Here is a 14,323-nt window from a genome sequence, read left to right as displayed (position 1 = left end):
TTAAAATTTTATTCAATTTAAGTTGATTTACAATGTTGTGTTAATTTCTGCTGTACAGCAAAATGATTCAGTTATACATACAGTATATACATTCTTTTTCATAGTCTTTTCCATTACAGTTTATCACAGGATATTGAATATAGTTCCCTGTGCTGTACAGTAGGACCTTATTGTTTATCCATCTTATATATAATAGTTTGTGTCTGCTAATCCCAAACTCCCAATCCTTCCCTTCCCCAACCCCCTTTCACCCAATCAAAACAGCAGACAGAAAGCTAAATTTTTTTTTAAATGAAAGCAATATAAGAGAACTATGGGTAATATAAAGCATGCCTATCTACACATAATAGGGATCCCAGAAGGAGAAGAAGGCTGGGTCTCTTGATATTTCTAATCCAGCCACCGCCAGGGAGGTTTCCACCAAACCTGTTAAGATTGTGAGATACAGTTAGTCTTTGCCTTTTAATTTATTAAATTAAAAATATTGTGGAAAAAATAAAATAAATGTTTGGTACTTTTCTTTCATGGTTAGTTCTTTTGATTTCCTGTTAAAAATTTTTTTTTTATATTTTGCCTCCCACAATGGAGATATTGGCCATCTTCTAAGGTTTTGTGTTTTACGTTCTACCTTTAGATCTTAAATCCACTGCAAATTGATTTTTTATGCATATTGTGAAATAGGAGTTATGCTTCTTTTTTTAATATAAATATCTAGTTATGGAGCACCACTGACTAAAAGACTGTCCTCTGTCTACTTCTCTGCAGTGGCATCTTTGACATAAGCCAGAGTTCCATTTATCAGCATGTGTATTTGCAGACTCTATATTCTGTTCCATCTTTTTTATCTTTGCACACAAGCCACACACTCTAAACTATTGTAGTTTTATGCTAAGTCGATATCTGGCAGTATACATTCTCCACGTTACTTCTTCTTTAAGAACACCTTGGATATTCGTGATCCTTTTCATGTCCATATAAATTGTATTTGTTTTCGAGGTTATTGATTTTTGTTCTTTGGCTTACTTTGTGCTTATAGTGCTCTTTTCCTTTTTCTAATTTCTTGAGGTGGGAGTTTTGATTACTGATTTGAGACATTTCTTGTTTTCTAATATACATATTTAGTATTGTAAATTTTTCTCTTGTCACTGTTTTAGCTGCATCTCACCAATTTTGACATGTATCTTCATTTTCACTTGGTTCTATTTATTTTTATTTCCTTTGAGAGTTCCTATCTGAACCATGGATTATTTACAAATGTGTAGATTTCCAATTGTTTGGTGATTTTCCAGACAAAATTAATTTGAGATACGGTCAGAGAACATACTCTGTATGATTTCAATTCTTCTAAATTTATTGAAGTTTATTTCATGACCCAGAATATGATCTATCTTAGTGAATACTCCATGGGTGCTTGAATAGAATGTGTGATGTTGGGTGACGTGTCCTACAAACGTCAACTGAGTGGCTTACAAAAGTCAATTGAGGGACTTCCCTGGCAGTCCAGTGATTAAGACTTCGCCTTCCAGTGCAGGGGGTGTGGGTTCCATCCCTGGCGGGGGAGCTAAGATCCCACATGCCTCGCAGCCAAAAAACCAAAACATAAAACAGAAGCAACATTGTAATAAATTCAGTAAAGACTTTAAAAATGGTCCACATCGACAACAACAAAAAAGTCAATTGATACTGTTGTGTGATGGCATTGTTCGGTACTTGTCTATTCTTGTTTCTCTAATAATACTATCAATTGTGGAGGGAGATGTTGAGAGGGGGTGTGGAAGTTCCCAACCATAATTTTGGATTTGTCTATTTCTCCTTTCAGTAATATTAGTTTTTAATACATGTATACTGACGTTCTGTTGCAATTACCGTCTTCTTGATGGGTTGACCCTTTTTTCACGGTACATCATCCCTCTTAGTCACTAGTAATTTTCTTTGATCGGTAAACCATTTTATTTGACATTAGTATAGACACTTGGCTTTTTTTTAAATCAGTGTTTGCACGGTGTAAGTTTCCCTCCTTCTACTTTCCATGTAGAAAAGAGCCCCATCCCATCCCACACTCCACCCTAGCCTTATCTTTGCCACACATTCGTCTCGGAAACCTGCCACCCGCTCCCAGCTCCGCCCCTGGAGAGCCACGCCCATCGGGCCGGGGGCCACCCACAGCCTGGTCCCCGCCCACGGCGACCCTCTTCAGCACAGTCACTCCCAGGTGGATCCCACCCCACAGCTGACCCAGCCCACAGCCCAACCTTGTACAAACTAAGCAAACTAAAAGGCCTCGTCCAGAGGCTGAGATGCGCAGGAGCCGCCCCCGCCAGCGCACTCAGCAAGAGCCGAGACCGGAAGCGGAAGTGCGGTGGCGTCGGGGTAGGGGCCAGGGGCTGGGCCGGCGCGGGGGTGGGAGCTTGGAGTCTCGACAAGGGAAGCAGGTGTCCTGGTGTCGGGATATCCTAGCCAAAGCCCGAATGGCGGGCAGGACTCCGTGAGCGGCGGGCGGCCGGGCAGAGGGCTCTGATAGGAGTTCGGGGAGGGAGCATGGGCCGCACGCAGCCCCCGGTCACCGGCTCCGGAGCCCCCATACCTCCCCTGGGGCCTCAGGTCATTCCCTCAGGCTGGAGAAGCTGTTGTTTTCAACCGGCTCAGGACGCGCTGCCACCTCCTCAGAGAGTCTCCCGCATCACCCTCACCTATGGGCCATTCTGCGCCCCATCCCTACCCCAGGGTACTTTGGGCCATGTCTGGACATGCTTTGGGTTGTCGCAAACTGGGAAGGAGCGAGGGCGTGGTGGCCAGTGATGATGTTCAACCTCCCACAGTGCACAGGACGGCCCCCACGACAAGGAATTTTCCAGCCCCAATTGTCAGCAGCGCCCAGGTTGGGAAACCCAGCTCAAGAGCCTTAAATGCTCCAAAGTCCTGAATGAACTGTGGAAATTGTTTGCAATTCAGCTGAGTCACGTATAGGGTCCCAGAGTGACAAGCTATGTTTAAAGTGTCCGGAGTCGCCATAAACTCTCTGTGCAGCCAAATGAGTTGAGCAAGTCAAATGCACACAATGTGACGCTGTCTTCTCCACTTGGGGAGCAAATGGCTGGCTAGGATTCAGGAAAACCCAGCCATGGTCAACAGTTAAATCAGTACATACACACACAAAAGGTGAATGGGGGGAGGGGGTCTTTCTATCCAATAACTGTATTACTCGCTATGAAAAGCCTCAAAAGCAATATTTGTACTTTTTTTTTTTCCCAGACAAGAAACTCATCTCTGGAGCTCAAGCTTGTTTTGAAAATAGCCTCAAGTTCTACCTGTGCTCACTGCTCTGTGGTTTTCTGTGTGACCAGGTGAGTATTATGTGCAACTTATAACGACAGGTTCTGTTGCCGACCAGGGCCCTTGGACTCTTTAATCAATAGAAATCGATAAGAGGTCAGACGAGGAATTGAGGCAAGGCTTTTTGGGACTCAAGGGAGAGGAAACAAGTAATCAGTTCCCTGCTCGCTCCCAGAGCGGGATGGAGGGCGTGCAAGCTGGTCCCTTAAATGGGGTGAGGGTGGGGGCAGATGGAGTATCATTGCTTCTAGGACCTCTCCACTGGATATAGCTAGGAAATATATATATATATATATATATATTTTTTTTTTTTTTTTTTTTGCGGTACGTGGGCCTCTGACTGCTGTGGCCTCTCCCGTTGAGGAGCACAGGCTCCGGACACGCAGGCTCAGCGGCCATGGCTCACGGATCCGCGGCATGTGGGATCTTCCCAGACCGGGGCATGAACCCGTGTCCCCTGCATCAGCAGGCGGACTCTCAACCACTGCGCCACCAGGGAAGCCCTATATATATTTTTAATCATGACTTTAAGATGATATTTCTAATTGAAATTTAACTTCACAGTGGTTTTTTCTTCCTTGATTTTATATTAATCCCTTATATGTTATATTAAAAATATCGGTTCCTAATAACATTAATTTATTTAGTTAATGATATTTTCCCTCAGTATATATAACAAATTACACTCAGAAATTTTGCTGTTCTTACCTGGCAGTCTCACTTCTGGAAAGATACTCTGAACATAGACCTCCCAAAGTACAAAACAACATATACACACGAGTTTATTCATGGGAGTATTACTTGCAGCAGCAAAAGATGAGAAACAACTCACACGTCCATCAGTAGGAAACTGGCTGAATTAGCAATGTGCTTTGTTTGAAAGTCAGGTGAAAGCATTCTTTTTCAAACTGTGTTGTAATCCTGTTTCCAAGTTGATGTGCAATTAGGCTCATTTAGTTATTTGTTTTCAGTTTTGAGGATTACAGTTGTATTTTTAAAATATAGTTCCAAAGTCAAAAACATATAAAAAAACATGTTCAGGGAAGTCTAGATTCAATTCCTGTCTCCTCAGTTATTCTTCTTCCCTTATTGGTTACCATTTACATACGTTTGTTTTATCCTCTCAGTATGTCTTTTGCATATACCTGTATAAGCAGGTAGGGGTGTGTGTGTGTGTGAGAGAGAGAGAGATATCTCCTGGCCTTTCCCTTCTTATAAAAAGGAAACATTCCATACAGTGTTTTGTACCTTGATTTTCCCCCCTTATATTTACTGGGGAAAATTATCTCTCTGAATACCTAGAGATATGCTTATATTTTAATGGTCACATGATTCTTTATTATGTGGATATCCCATAGTTTATTCCACCAGTTCCCTATTGATGGTCATTTGTGTCATTTCTAGTCATTTGCTGTTACAAATAATGCCACATTAAATAGTCTTACACGTGTCTTTTACTATCTCTGTGTCTTTGAGATAAAGTCCTAGAAGTGGTATTGATGGAGAAAAAAGTAAAAGGTTTTGCAGTTTTTCTTGATGGTGACAAATTTCCTTCTGTAGGAGTTGTACCCCAGCTGGGTATGAGAGTGCCTTTCCAGACAGACTTTTTAATAAAGGATTTTTCTTGATCTGATAGATAAGAAATAGTATCCGTATAGTTGCAGTCTGCATCTGTGTTACTAGAATAATATCACCAGGGAGTCTACCAAGGACATTGTCGTTGGATTGTTGTTGGTAGAAACCAGAAAACCAGAATGTACTGTGTGGAGTGAGCAATAGGGGAGAAAATGAGATAAAGTGAAAAAAAACTTTGGCTGATGAGGGAGAGAGACTGGGTGGTAACTGGAAAGAAAACTGCTCTTAGGATAGATTTATTTCACTACGAAAAATACTTCATTGAGGGACTTCCGTGGTGGCACAGCCGTTAAGAACCCACCTGCCAATGCAGGGGACACAGGTTCAAGCCCTGGTTTGAGATGCAGGATCATCTACTAAAAGTGAGGATATATTCATTATCTATTGCTGCATGAAAAATTATCCCAAACCTTAGTCACTCAGAACAAACACGTGAGGGATTGTAGCTGGGAATGTGTTTGTGACAACCACGTAGATGGGAAGAATGTGCCCTGAGACTCAGCACAGGTGAGGTTTTAAGGTAGATGGAGAAGTAGCTACCATTGTGGGCAGAGGAAGACGCATTTTGCCATCACATGATCCTGAGCTCATCACCTGCTAAGCAAAATAAAGACCCAGTATTAAAATATAGTACAGTTTGAAGGAGGACATGACAGACAGGCTAAGAAAGATTCATCCTCAGTAAACTGGAGAGGAAGAGAGGCTGTGAAGACTTCATATTTTCCTGTTTATTCCAGAGCCCTGTCTTGAGTGCACTGTGGGGGTAAGAGGAGGATCGTTCTTGTTCTGCTCCCTGTTGTTCAGGAAAACTTACTGTCTGAATCACAGGATGGCGACCATGATTGTATGCCCTACTTGTGGTGAGTTGTGGGATCCTCACAGCCCAGGCGTTTAAGGCCCCTGCACCACAGAGCACATGCAGGGCAGGGGGCTGAGCAGGTGAGGTAGGAGTGGAGACTCAGGAGCCCTGAGGTCTCTGGTACCTGATTATGTGGTTCAGGGCTTTGGGACTTTGTGGTGACTTGAGTGTCTGTGGAGATGTCACCTTGGTGGTGAATGTGCAGAAGCTTTTGAATTGTACCTCTGATTCTTTCTATAAACTTGATAAAATAACAATGATATCCCTCGAACTTCAGTTTCTTCATCTGTGAAATGGGAATGATAATCTCTTCCTTGAGTGCATTAAGACGCTTGGCCCTCTCTTCTGGCTGTGGATGAGGCAGGGCTGTGCTCTGGTTTCTTATGAAAGCTCTCTGTGTGTGTGTGTGTGTGTGTGTGTGTGTGTGTGTCTGTCTGTTGGGGATACAGTCAGTCACAAGTAGGTGGGGGAGCCTCCAGATTTGTGAGTGTGAGAACAGGGGGCAAGCCTGGATTCTTGGGACATCTCTTCTTCTCCAGCTCAGTCTTCCCCATACCCAGCCTCTCACCAGAAAGGATGCACAGAGGAGGAAGGGTTGGCTAATGGCTTCCTGACAGACTGGTTACAGGTGAGTCAGATATTCCTGTTTCCAAATCATTATTCCTTTGACCAGAAGTTGGACTTGTTATCCTTCAGTGACCTGCAGCATCAGAGCCAAATCAGGTCTTCAGGCATCTGATGGAGGGTTTGGGGCAACCCAAACAGTGTTAGCGTATGTCAGCATTTACTGCAATGTAGAGCTTCCTCCAGGGTCACTGTCTACACCATGTTCTGCTGAGAGTTTTGAAGCAAAGACTTGACTGTGTCCTAAACTCAAGAAATTGATGATGACCATTGAGAAATCATTCATTCATTTACCAAGTGTTTCTCTGATTTTGACAGTATCCCAGGCCTATGCTCAAACTTGAAGATTGAGGGAAATAAGGTTGCAGTAGCTCACACATTTTTTTTCTCAAAGGAAATGAAAATCACCTGCATGTTAGAGATGCATTGAACCTCGGGAGTGGGCACAAGTAGACAGGAGATGAGCGTTGAGGGCTGAGCTGAGAAGCAAATGAGAGCAGAGCTTAGAACCCAGTCTACACAACTTGTGCTTTGGGTTTCTCATCCCTAGTTCTGTCATCCTCGGCCCTTTTCCTCTCAACTTTGGTGAAGGTGGTCCTTGGCTAGCCATGATGTTAGTGATGGTGTAGCACTTTGTGACCTTCAAGGATGTACCCAGGAAGAGTGGGCACTGTTGGACCCTTCTTACAGAACACTGTATAGAGATGTGGTGCTGGAGAACTGCAGGAACCTGGCATCACTCGGTAAGCCTAACATCATTCCTGCATTTATTTAATGACTCAGGTAACAAGACTTTAAAAAAAATTCATATAACATTAACAGATCAGAAAAATTCACCATTTTACTATTTTTAAATGTACAATTCAATGACTTTTAGTAATGTCACAGTGTTGGGCAACCATCACTACTATCTAATTCCAGAACATTTTTATCACACCAAAAATAAACCCCATAATCATCGTGTGTAGCCCCAGCCACTGGCCACCATTTATTTACTCTCTGTCTCTATGGATTTTCCTTTTCTAGTCATTGCATCTAAGTGGTATCATGTAATACATGGCCTTTGTGTGTGGCTTCTTTTGCTTAGCATAATGTTTTCAAGGTTCAGCCATCCTGTAGCATGGATTCATTCTTTGTTTTATGGTTGAATGTTATTCTGTTGTATATATAAACCACTTTTTGAGTATCCACTTATCAGCTGATGGACATCTGAGTTGTCTCTACCTTTTGGCTATTGTGAATAGGGCTGCTGCAAACATTCACGTATAAATTTTTGCTTGAACACTTGTTTTCAGTTCTCTTGAGCATATACCTAGGATTGGAATTGCTGAATCATATGGTCATTCTGTTAACTTTTCGAGGACCCTCCAAACTGTTCTCCATAGTAGCTGCACCATTTACATTCCCACAACAATATATGAAAGTTTCAGTTCTCCACATCCTCACCAACACTTGTTTATTTTTCTTTTCTCTTCTTTCTTTCTTTTTTTTTATTACTATAGTCATCCTTGTATGTGCAAAGTAGTATCTATCTCATTGTTGGTTTTATTTTTATTTCTTTAGAGAACAATGAGATCAATCATCTTTTCATATACTTGTTTGTCATTTGTATATCTTCTTTGGAGAAATATTTATTCAAGTCCTTTGCCCATTTTGGGAGGGATGGACTGATTTGTCTTTTTGTTGTTGAGTTGTAAGAGTTCTTTATATATTCTGATTGCTGGACCCTTGTCAAATATACGGTCCACAAATATTTTTTCAGTTCTATGGATTGTCTTTTCATTTTCTTGAAGGATAGTTTTGCCAGAGATAGAGTTCTTGTGTGACAGGTTTTTTTGTTTTGCTTTCAGTACTTTGAATATGTCGCTCCACTGCCTTATGGCCTTCATGATTTCTGATGAGAAATCAGCTGTTAATCTTATTGATTATCCCTTATACATGAAGAGTTTCTTCTCTCTAGCTGCTTTCAGGATACTCTTTTTGTCTTTGGCTTTCAACAGTTTGATTATTATATGTCTCAGTGTGGATCTCTTTGAGTTTATCCTATTTGGAGTTTCTTAAGTTTCTTAGATATGTAGATTCATGACTTTCATCAATTGGGGAATTTTTGGGGCCGTTATTTTTTTCAAATACTGTTTCTTCCCCTTTCTCTGTCTCCTCTGTCTCTTCTGCATAAAAGGAATCCCATTATGCATATATTGGATGTCTGATGGTATCCCAAAGGTTTCTTATGCTCTATTGGTTTTTCTTTTTTTGTCATTTTCAGATTTGGCAGTATCAATTGATCTATCTTCAGGTTCATTGATTCTTTCTCCTGCCAGATCAAGTCTGCTAATGAACTGCTCTACTGAATTTTCATTTCAGTTGTTGTACTTGTCAACTCCCAAATTTCTATTTGGCTCCTTTTTATAATTTCTCTCTCTTTGTGATGGTGTATATTTGGTGAGAATTCAGTTTCCTTTAGTTCTTTGAATGTGGTTTCCTTTAACTCTTTGAGCATACTAGAAATAGCTGATCTGAAGTCCTTGTCTACTAAGTTCCTTCCTAGGGTACAGTTTCTATTAATTTTCTTTTCCTGTAATGGGCCATGCTTTTTTTGTTTCTTTGCATGCCTCATAATTATTTTATTGAAAACTGTACATTTGGAATATTATAATATGGCAATTCCATAAATCAAAGATTCCCCCATCCCCAAGGCTTGTTGTTACTTGTTGCTGTTGGTGTTGTTTGGTGACATTTCTGAACTAATTTTGTAATGTCTGTGTTTGTTGTGTGTGGCCACTGAAATCTCTATTCTGTTAGCTTAATGGTCAGCTAGTGATTTGTGATAGATTCCCTTAAACACCTGGAATCCCCAAACTCTCAGTCTTTTTAGATGGTCTCTGTGTGTATGTAGGACCATGCCTTCAAAACAGGCAATTTACAACTCTGCTTTAGCCTTTACTTCTTGCTTGTGCAGAGCCTGAAGGTCAATCAGAGGTGAGGTCTTAGTGCCTTCTCAGGTCTTTCCTGAACATGTACCCAACTGTACCCAGCTGTGGCTATGTGCATGGCCTTCTATATTCCTAGGAATATGTGAGAGCTTTTCAAAGCCCTTTTTCCCCAAAGCATCTAATTCCCTACTTTTGCTCCCAGACCTTTTGGTTAGTCTTACATTTGCTTCAATGATTTTCCCTTGCCCCAGGCAGCAGTGGCTGATACATTTAAATGTGTTCAGCCCATGCTCTGGTCCTCCATTCCCTGTTGCCACCTCAGCCCTGGGAGAGTTTGAAGTCAGACAAAATAAAAGCAAACGCTTTGATCCAATCCTTGAGGAGCCACCAGATAGGTCAAAACAAACAACCACAATTCTTTGAGCACAAGATCCATTCTGCTCCCACCAATACTAGGAACGCAGACTGTTGATTTCAGTGTGGCTGCCAAAGTGAGGAGCAGGTGATGAGGCCAGGGTTAGTGAAAATGTCACAAAGCTCTCTTACCAGATTCACCTTTTGGTCTTGATTAAGTATTTTCCTGATTGCTGTAAACTTATGATAACTTTCAAGACTTTCAGTAAAGTTGATGCTGACAGTTTTTGCCAGTTTATTTGCTGTTTTTCTGTGGTGTATTGGACTCTGGGGGTTCCCTGCTCCACCATTTTTACTGACATCACTTCTCACAAGTCTTTTTTTATTGAAGTATAGCTGATTTACAATGTTATGTTAATTACTGCTGTTGAGCAAAGTGATTCAGTTATACACATATATACATTCTTTATATATATATATCTTTATATATATATATATCCTTTTCCATTATGATTTATCATAGGATATTGAATATAGTTCTCTCTGCTGTACAGTAGGACCTTGTTGTTTATCCATTCTATATATAAAAGCTTACATCTGCTAACCCCAACCTCCCACTCCATCCCTCCCCCCACATCCCCCTTGGCAGCCACCAGTCTGTTCTCTATGTCCATGATTCTGTTTCTGTTCCATAGATAGGTTCATTTCACAAGTCTTTTCTTAAGCACCTCTATGTACATAGGTCTGTGCTAGGAATTAGGAATACAGTGGTGAATGAGACAGATATGGTCCCTACCCTCATGGGTAATCTAATCTCTTCCCTATGAACTGAAGATCTATTCCATGCCCTGACTATGGATAAAAGTTTTGGGGCTTTTAAGTCTGCATTTGAATTTGTGCATGAGCTTCTGGAACCAGTTATCCCCAAATCATCCTAGATATATTGACTGAGGACACTTGCATTTTTTTCATGAAAGATAAGTGGTTACTATATTATTCAAATTTAGGGATAAATATTCCATTGCTCCTGCCTGCTCATCTTCAGAAGTGTTGGCTTCAGTTTCACTGTTTTCCCCTGCATAGTCTCCCTATATCATGTATGCTTTCTCCATATATTGGTAATCAAATTGATAAGCCCATTCAGATCTCCAAATTGGAGCAAGAAGATAAAGTGATGACAGAGGAGAGAGGAATTACCCCAGACACCTGTCCAGGTGAGTACAAGGTAGATATGACTCCTTGTGAGGAATATCTCCCGTGGCTTGGGAGTTTAGTATTACATTAGGAAATGTCCTGGGAAACACTGTAAAATGCCCTTTTTTTCTGACAAGGCCAAGACCATTTGGTATGAGCTTCCTTGTGTACTTTCTTTTCCTTTCTCTTTAACTTTCTGTTCATCATCTCACACCTTATTTTGGCTTCAGATGAATACCTAAAACTTCATACCCATGTCCCTCTTATTGCAAACCTCCTAAAAAACCCTAATCCCTTAGTGAAGGGTCTGCCTTCACTAATATATACTTTATACCTTTTCTTTTCTCATCAACTTAAATTTATTTTCAATTTTTTTCAGATTTGGAGGTTCTACTTAAAGCCAAAGGGTTAACTTCTAAACAGCATGTTTTTAGAAAAGAGCAATCGAAAGGTATCACAATAGTAAGAGTTCTGATTTTCCACAGTGGAAAAATGCCATAAATTAGAAAAGCCACAAAGTTACCAAGAGAGTCATTTTCCCAAGAGAAAATGTTACCTCTGGAGAGATACCATGAAATGTTGTGAATTTGGAGTAAAGTATAAGTTATCTCCAAAATTATTTTTTCTTTGAGCATTCCTACAAGTAATTGTTTGCATAAATGTGACTCAGATATTGAGTGTTTCAAACATAAATTGGTCTTAAACTTATCAGAAAATGCTCTGTGAATAGGATAAAGGCTTTGATGTGGCAAAACATCTATCTTTTTTAGCTTCTAAGAACTCAGACTAGCAGAAACCATATACAAGCACTCAGTGTAGCAAACACACAAATTATAATAATTTTATATATAACAGAGTCCCTGGGAGGGAGAATTCCTATGATAGCATTGAATATTAAAAGTATTGTAAATTATAGTTGTCATTCATCTCATAATCAACAGGAGAAACGTCTTCTTGGAGTGAAGCTCAAGGAATGTAATCAGTGTTTTAAAGTCTTCAGCATAAAATTAAACCTTACTCAGCAGAAGACAATTCATACTGGAGAAGAACCCTATCATTGTAATCAATGTGGCAAATCCTTCAGCAGCAGATCCTACCTCACTGTTCATAAGAGAATACATAATGGGGAAAAACCCTATGGATGCAACGACTGTGGGAAAACCTTCAATAATTCCCTCAGACTGCATGTGAGAACTCACACTGGGGAAAACCCCTATTCATGTAACCAGTGTTTTCATGTTTTCCGCACCAGATGTATCCTCAAAAGGCACAAGAGAATTCATACAAGGGAGAATCATTATGAATGTAATCAGTGTGGAAAGCCTTCAGCATGAGGTCCTCCCTTACTGGGTACAATAGAATCCATATGGGGGAGAAATTTATGAATGCAGTGATTGTGGGAAAACCTTTAGGAAGAGCTCACATCTGACGCAGCATGTGAGAACTCATACTGGAGAAAAACCCTGTGAATTTAATGATTGTGGAAAATCCTGCAGCAGTAGCTTTTCTCTTACAGTGCACAAGAGAACACATAATAGAGAGAAACCCTATAAATGTAGTGACTGTGGGAAAGCCTTTAATAATCTCTCATCTGTTAAGAAACACATGAGAACTCGCACTGGAGAAAAACCCTATGGATGTAATCATTGTGGGAAATCTTTCAGTTGTAACTCCTACCTTTCTGTGCACAAGAGAATCCATAATAGGTAGATATGAATGCAGTGGCTCTGGGAAAGCGTTTGCTGACCTCTCATCCCTCAGACATCTTGGGAACTCTCGCTGGATGTATAAATTATCTGTTGTGTAACAAATGAGCCCCAAAACTTACTGGTTTAAAACAACAGACATAATCTCACAATTTATGTAGGCCAGAAGTTCAGAAACAGATTAGCTATGTAGTTCTAGCTCAGGCTTCCTCATGAAGTTGCAGTCAAGATGCAGCCAGGGGACTTCCCTGGTGGCACAGTGGTTAAGAATCCTCCTGCCAATGCAGGGGACGTGGGTTTGATCCCTGGTCTGGGACAATCCCACATGCCGTGGAGCAACTAAGCCTGCGTGCCACAACTACTGAAGCCCACGCGCCTAGAGCCTGTGCTCCACAACAAGAGAAGCCACCACAATGAGAAGCCCACACACCACAACAAAGAGTAGTCTCTGCTTGCCACAACTAGAGAAAGCCTGCACGTATCAATGAAGACCCAACACAGCCATAAATAAACAAAAAGATACAGCCAGAACTAGAGAAAGCCTGCATGCATCAATGAAGACCCAACACAGCCATAAATAAATAAATAAAACAAATAAAAAGATGCAGCCAGATGGAGGTCAGCAGGAAGCATAAAACATGAGTAAATATAAATAAATATTGACCATATAAAACAACCCTGTGTGGTTTTATAACTTCTTTGGAAATCTAAAATTTTTTAAAAGAATGTTCTAAAATCTCATTGAACCGACCCCCCAAAACTAGGGGTGTTGGAGGAGACACAGCAAGTGACCCCCCCCAGCTCACCCTCTAAGACTAGAGCTTATAGGAAGCCCACAAGGTGATGCTCAAAGTCTGCATCCAACTCTGGAGCTGACAGAAGCCCTATGAAGTGACCACCCGTCCCCTCCCAACACTAGAGGCAACAGGATCTCAGGTAGCAGTCCCCCAGTCACCCCAAGCACAAAAGACAGGGTCCTAACAAGCAACACCTCTATTCCTTCAAAATGAGAGATGTTGGGAATTCCAACAAGCACCCCCTAGTCACTTCAAATTCTAGAAATGACAGCAGCCCCAGAAGGGACTCCTTCAGCTTCCCTGCATCACTAGAGAATGGGCAACTCACTCCAGTAACCCACCGAACCTATACCAACAATACAGACAAGGGGAGTCCCAGAGAGTGACTCTTTCAGCCCCCCAACCAGAGATAAGTGGAGCCCCATCTAATGCCCCCAAACCTGTCCCCAAACTAGAGACAAGAGAATCTCCAGCCAGTAACTGTGTCAAGTCCACCCAACACTAGAAAAGATAAGAGCACCAAGCAATAACCCCCCCCAAGATCTCCAGACCGGAAACGGCAGGAGCCTCAGCCTATGACACCCCACCCCCACTTATCCCAACATTAGAGACAGAAGAACTTCATCAAATGATCCGTATCCATCCAACATAAATGATGATGGAAACCCCCAAAAGGAACAACCAATCCCCTACACACCAAAGAAGAAAGGACACCCAGGAAACACCACACCATCCTCACCCAACTCACACCCCAGCCTGCTTCTCTTGTCTTCCCAAGACAAGATGTGAGTATCCCCAGCGATGATCAGAATCTCAACAAGTGTTCAAGAGGCAGCCCACCAGGTTCTCCAACCTAAGTGACAAACAGAGTCCCAGAATACTTCTTCT

The 14,323-nt window shown here is 41.4% G+C and overlaps 1 protein-coding gene across 1 annotated transcript; it reads left to right on the top strand.

Annotated features, from left to right (window-relative positions):
- Positions 1 to 5,797: 5,797 nt before the first annotated feature.
- Positions 5,798 to 12,642, top strand: ZNF557 (zinc finger protein 557). The gene is given in 9 exon segments (XM_060146708.1): positions 5,798 to 5,828; positions 6,367 to 6,455; positions 7,081 to 7,099; positions 7,102 to 7,191; positions 10,854 to 10,952; positions 11,312 to 11,394; positions 11,874 to 12,252; positions 12,255 to 12,308; positions 12,311 to 12,642. Coding segments are annotated over 9 exon segments (1,176 nt in total).
- Positions 12,643 to 14,323: the final 1,681 nt, after the last annotated feature.

This window comes from Lagenorhynchus albirostris, chromosome 3 (assembly GCF_949774975.1).
Source record: "Lagenorhynchus albirostris chromosome 3, mLagAlb1.1, whole genome shotgun sequence".
Taxonomy (NCBI): Eukaryota; Metazoa; Chordata; class Mammalia; order Artiodactyla; family Delphinidae; genus Lagenorhynchus; species Lagenorhynchus albirostris.
The sequence above is the reverse complement of the archived record's forward strand: the minus strand, read 5'-3'. Positions and strand labels throughout refer to the sequence as shown.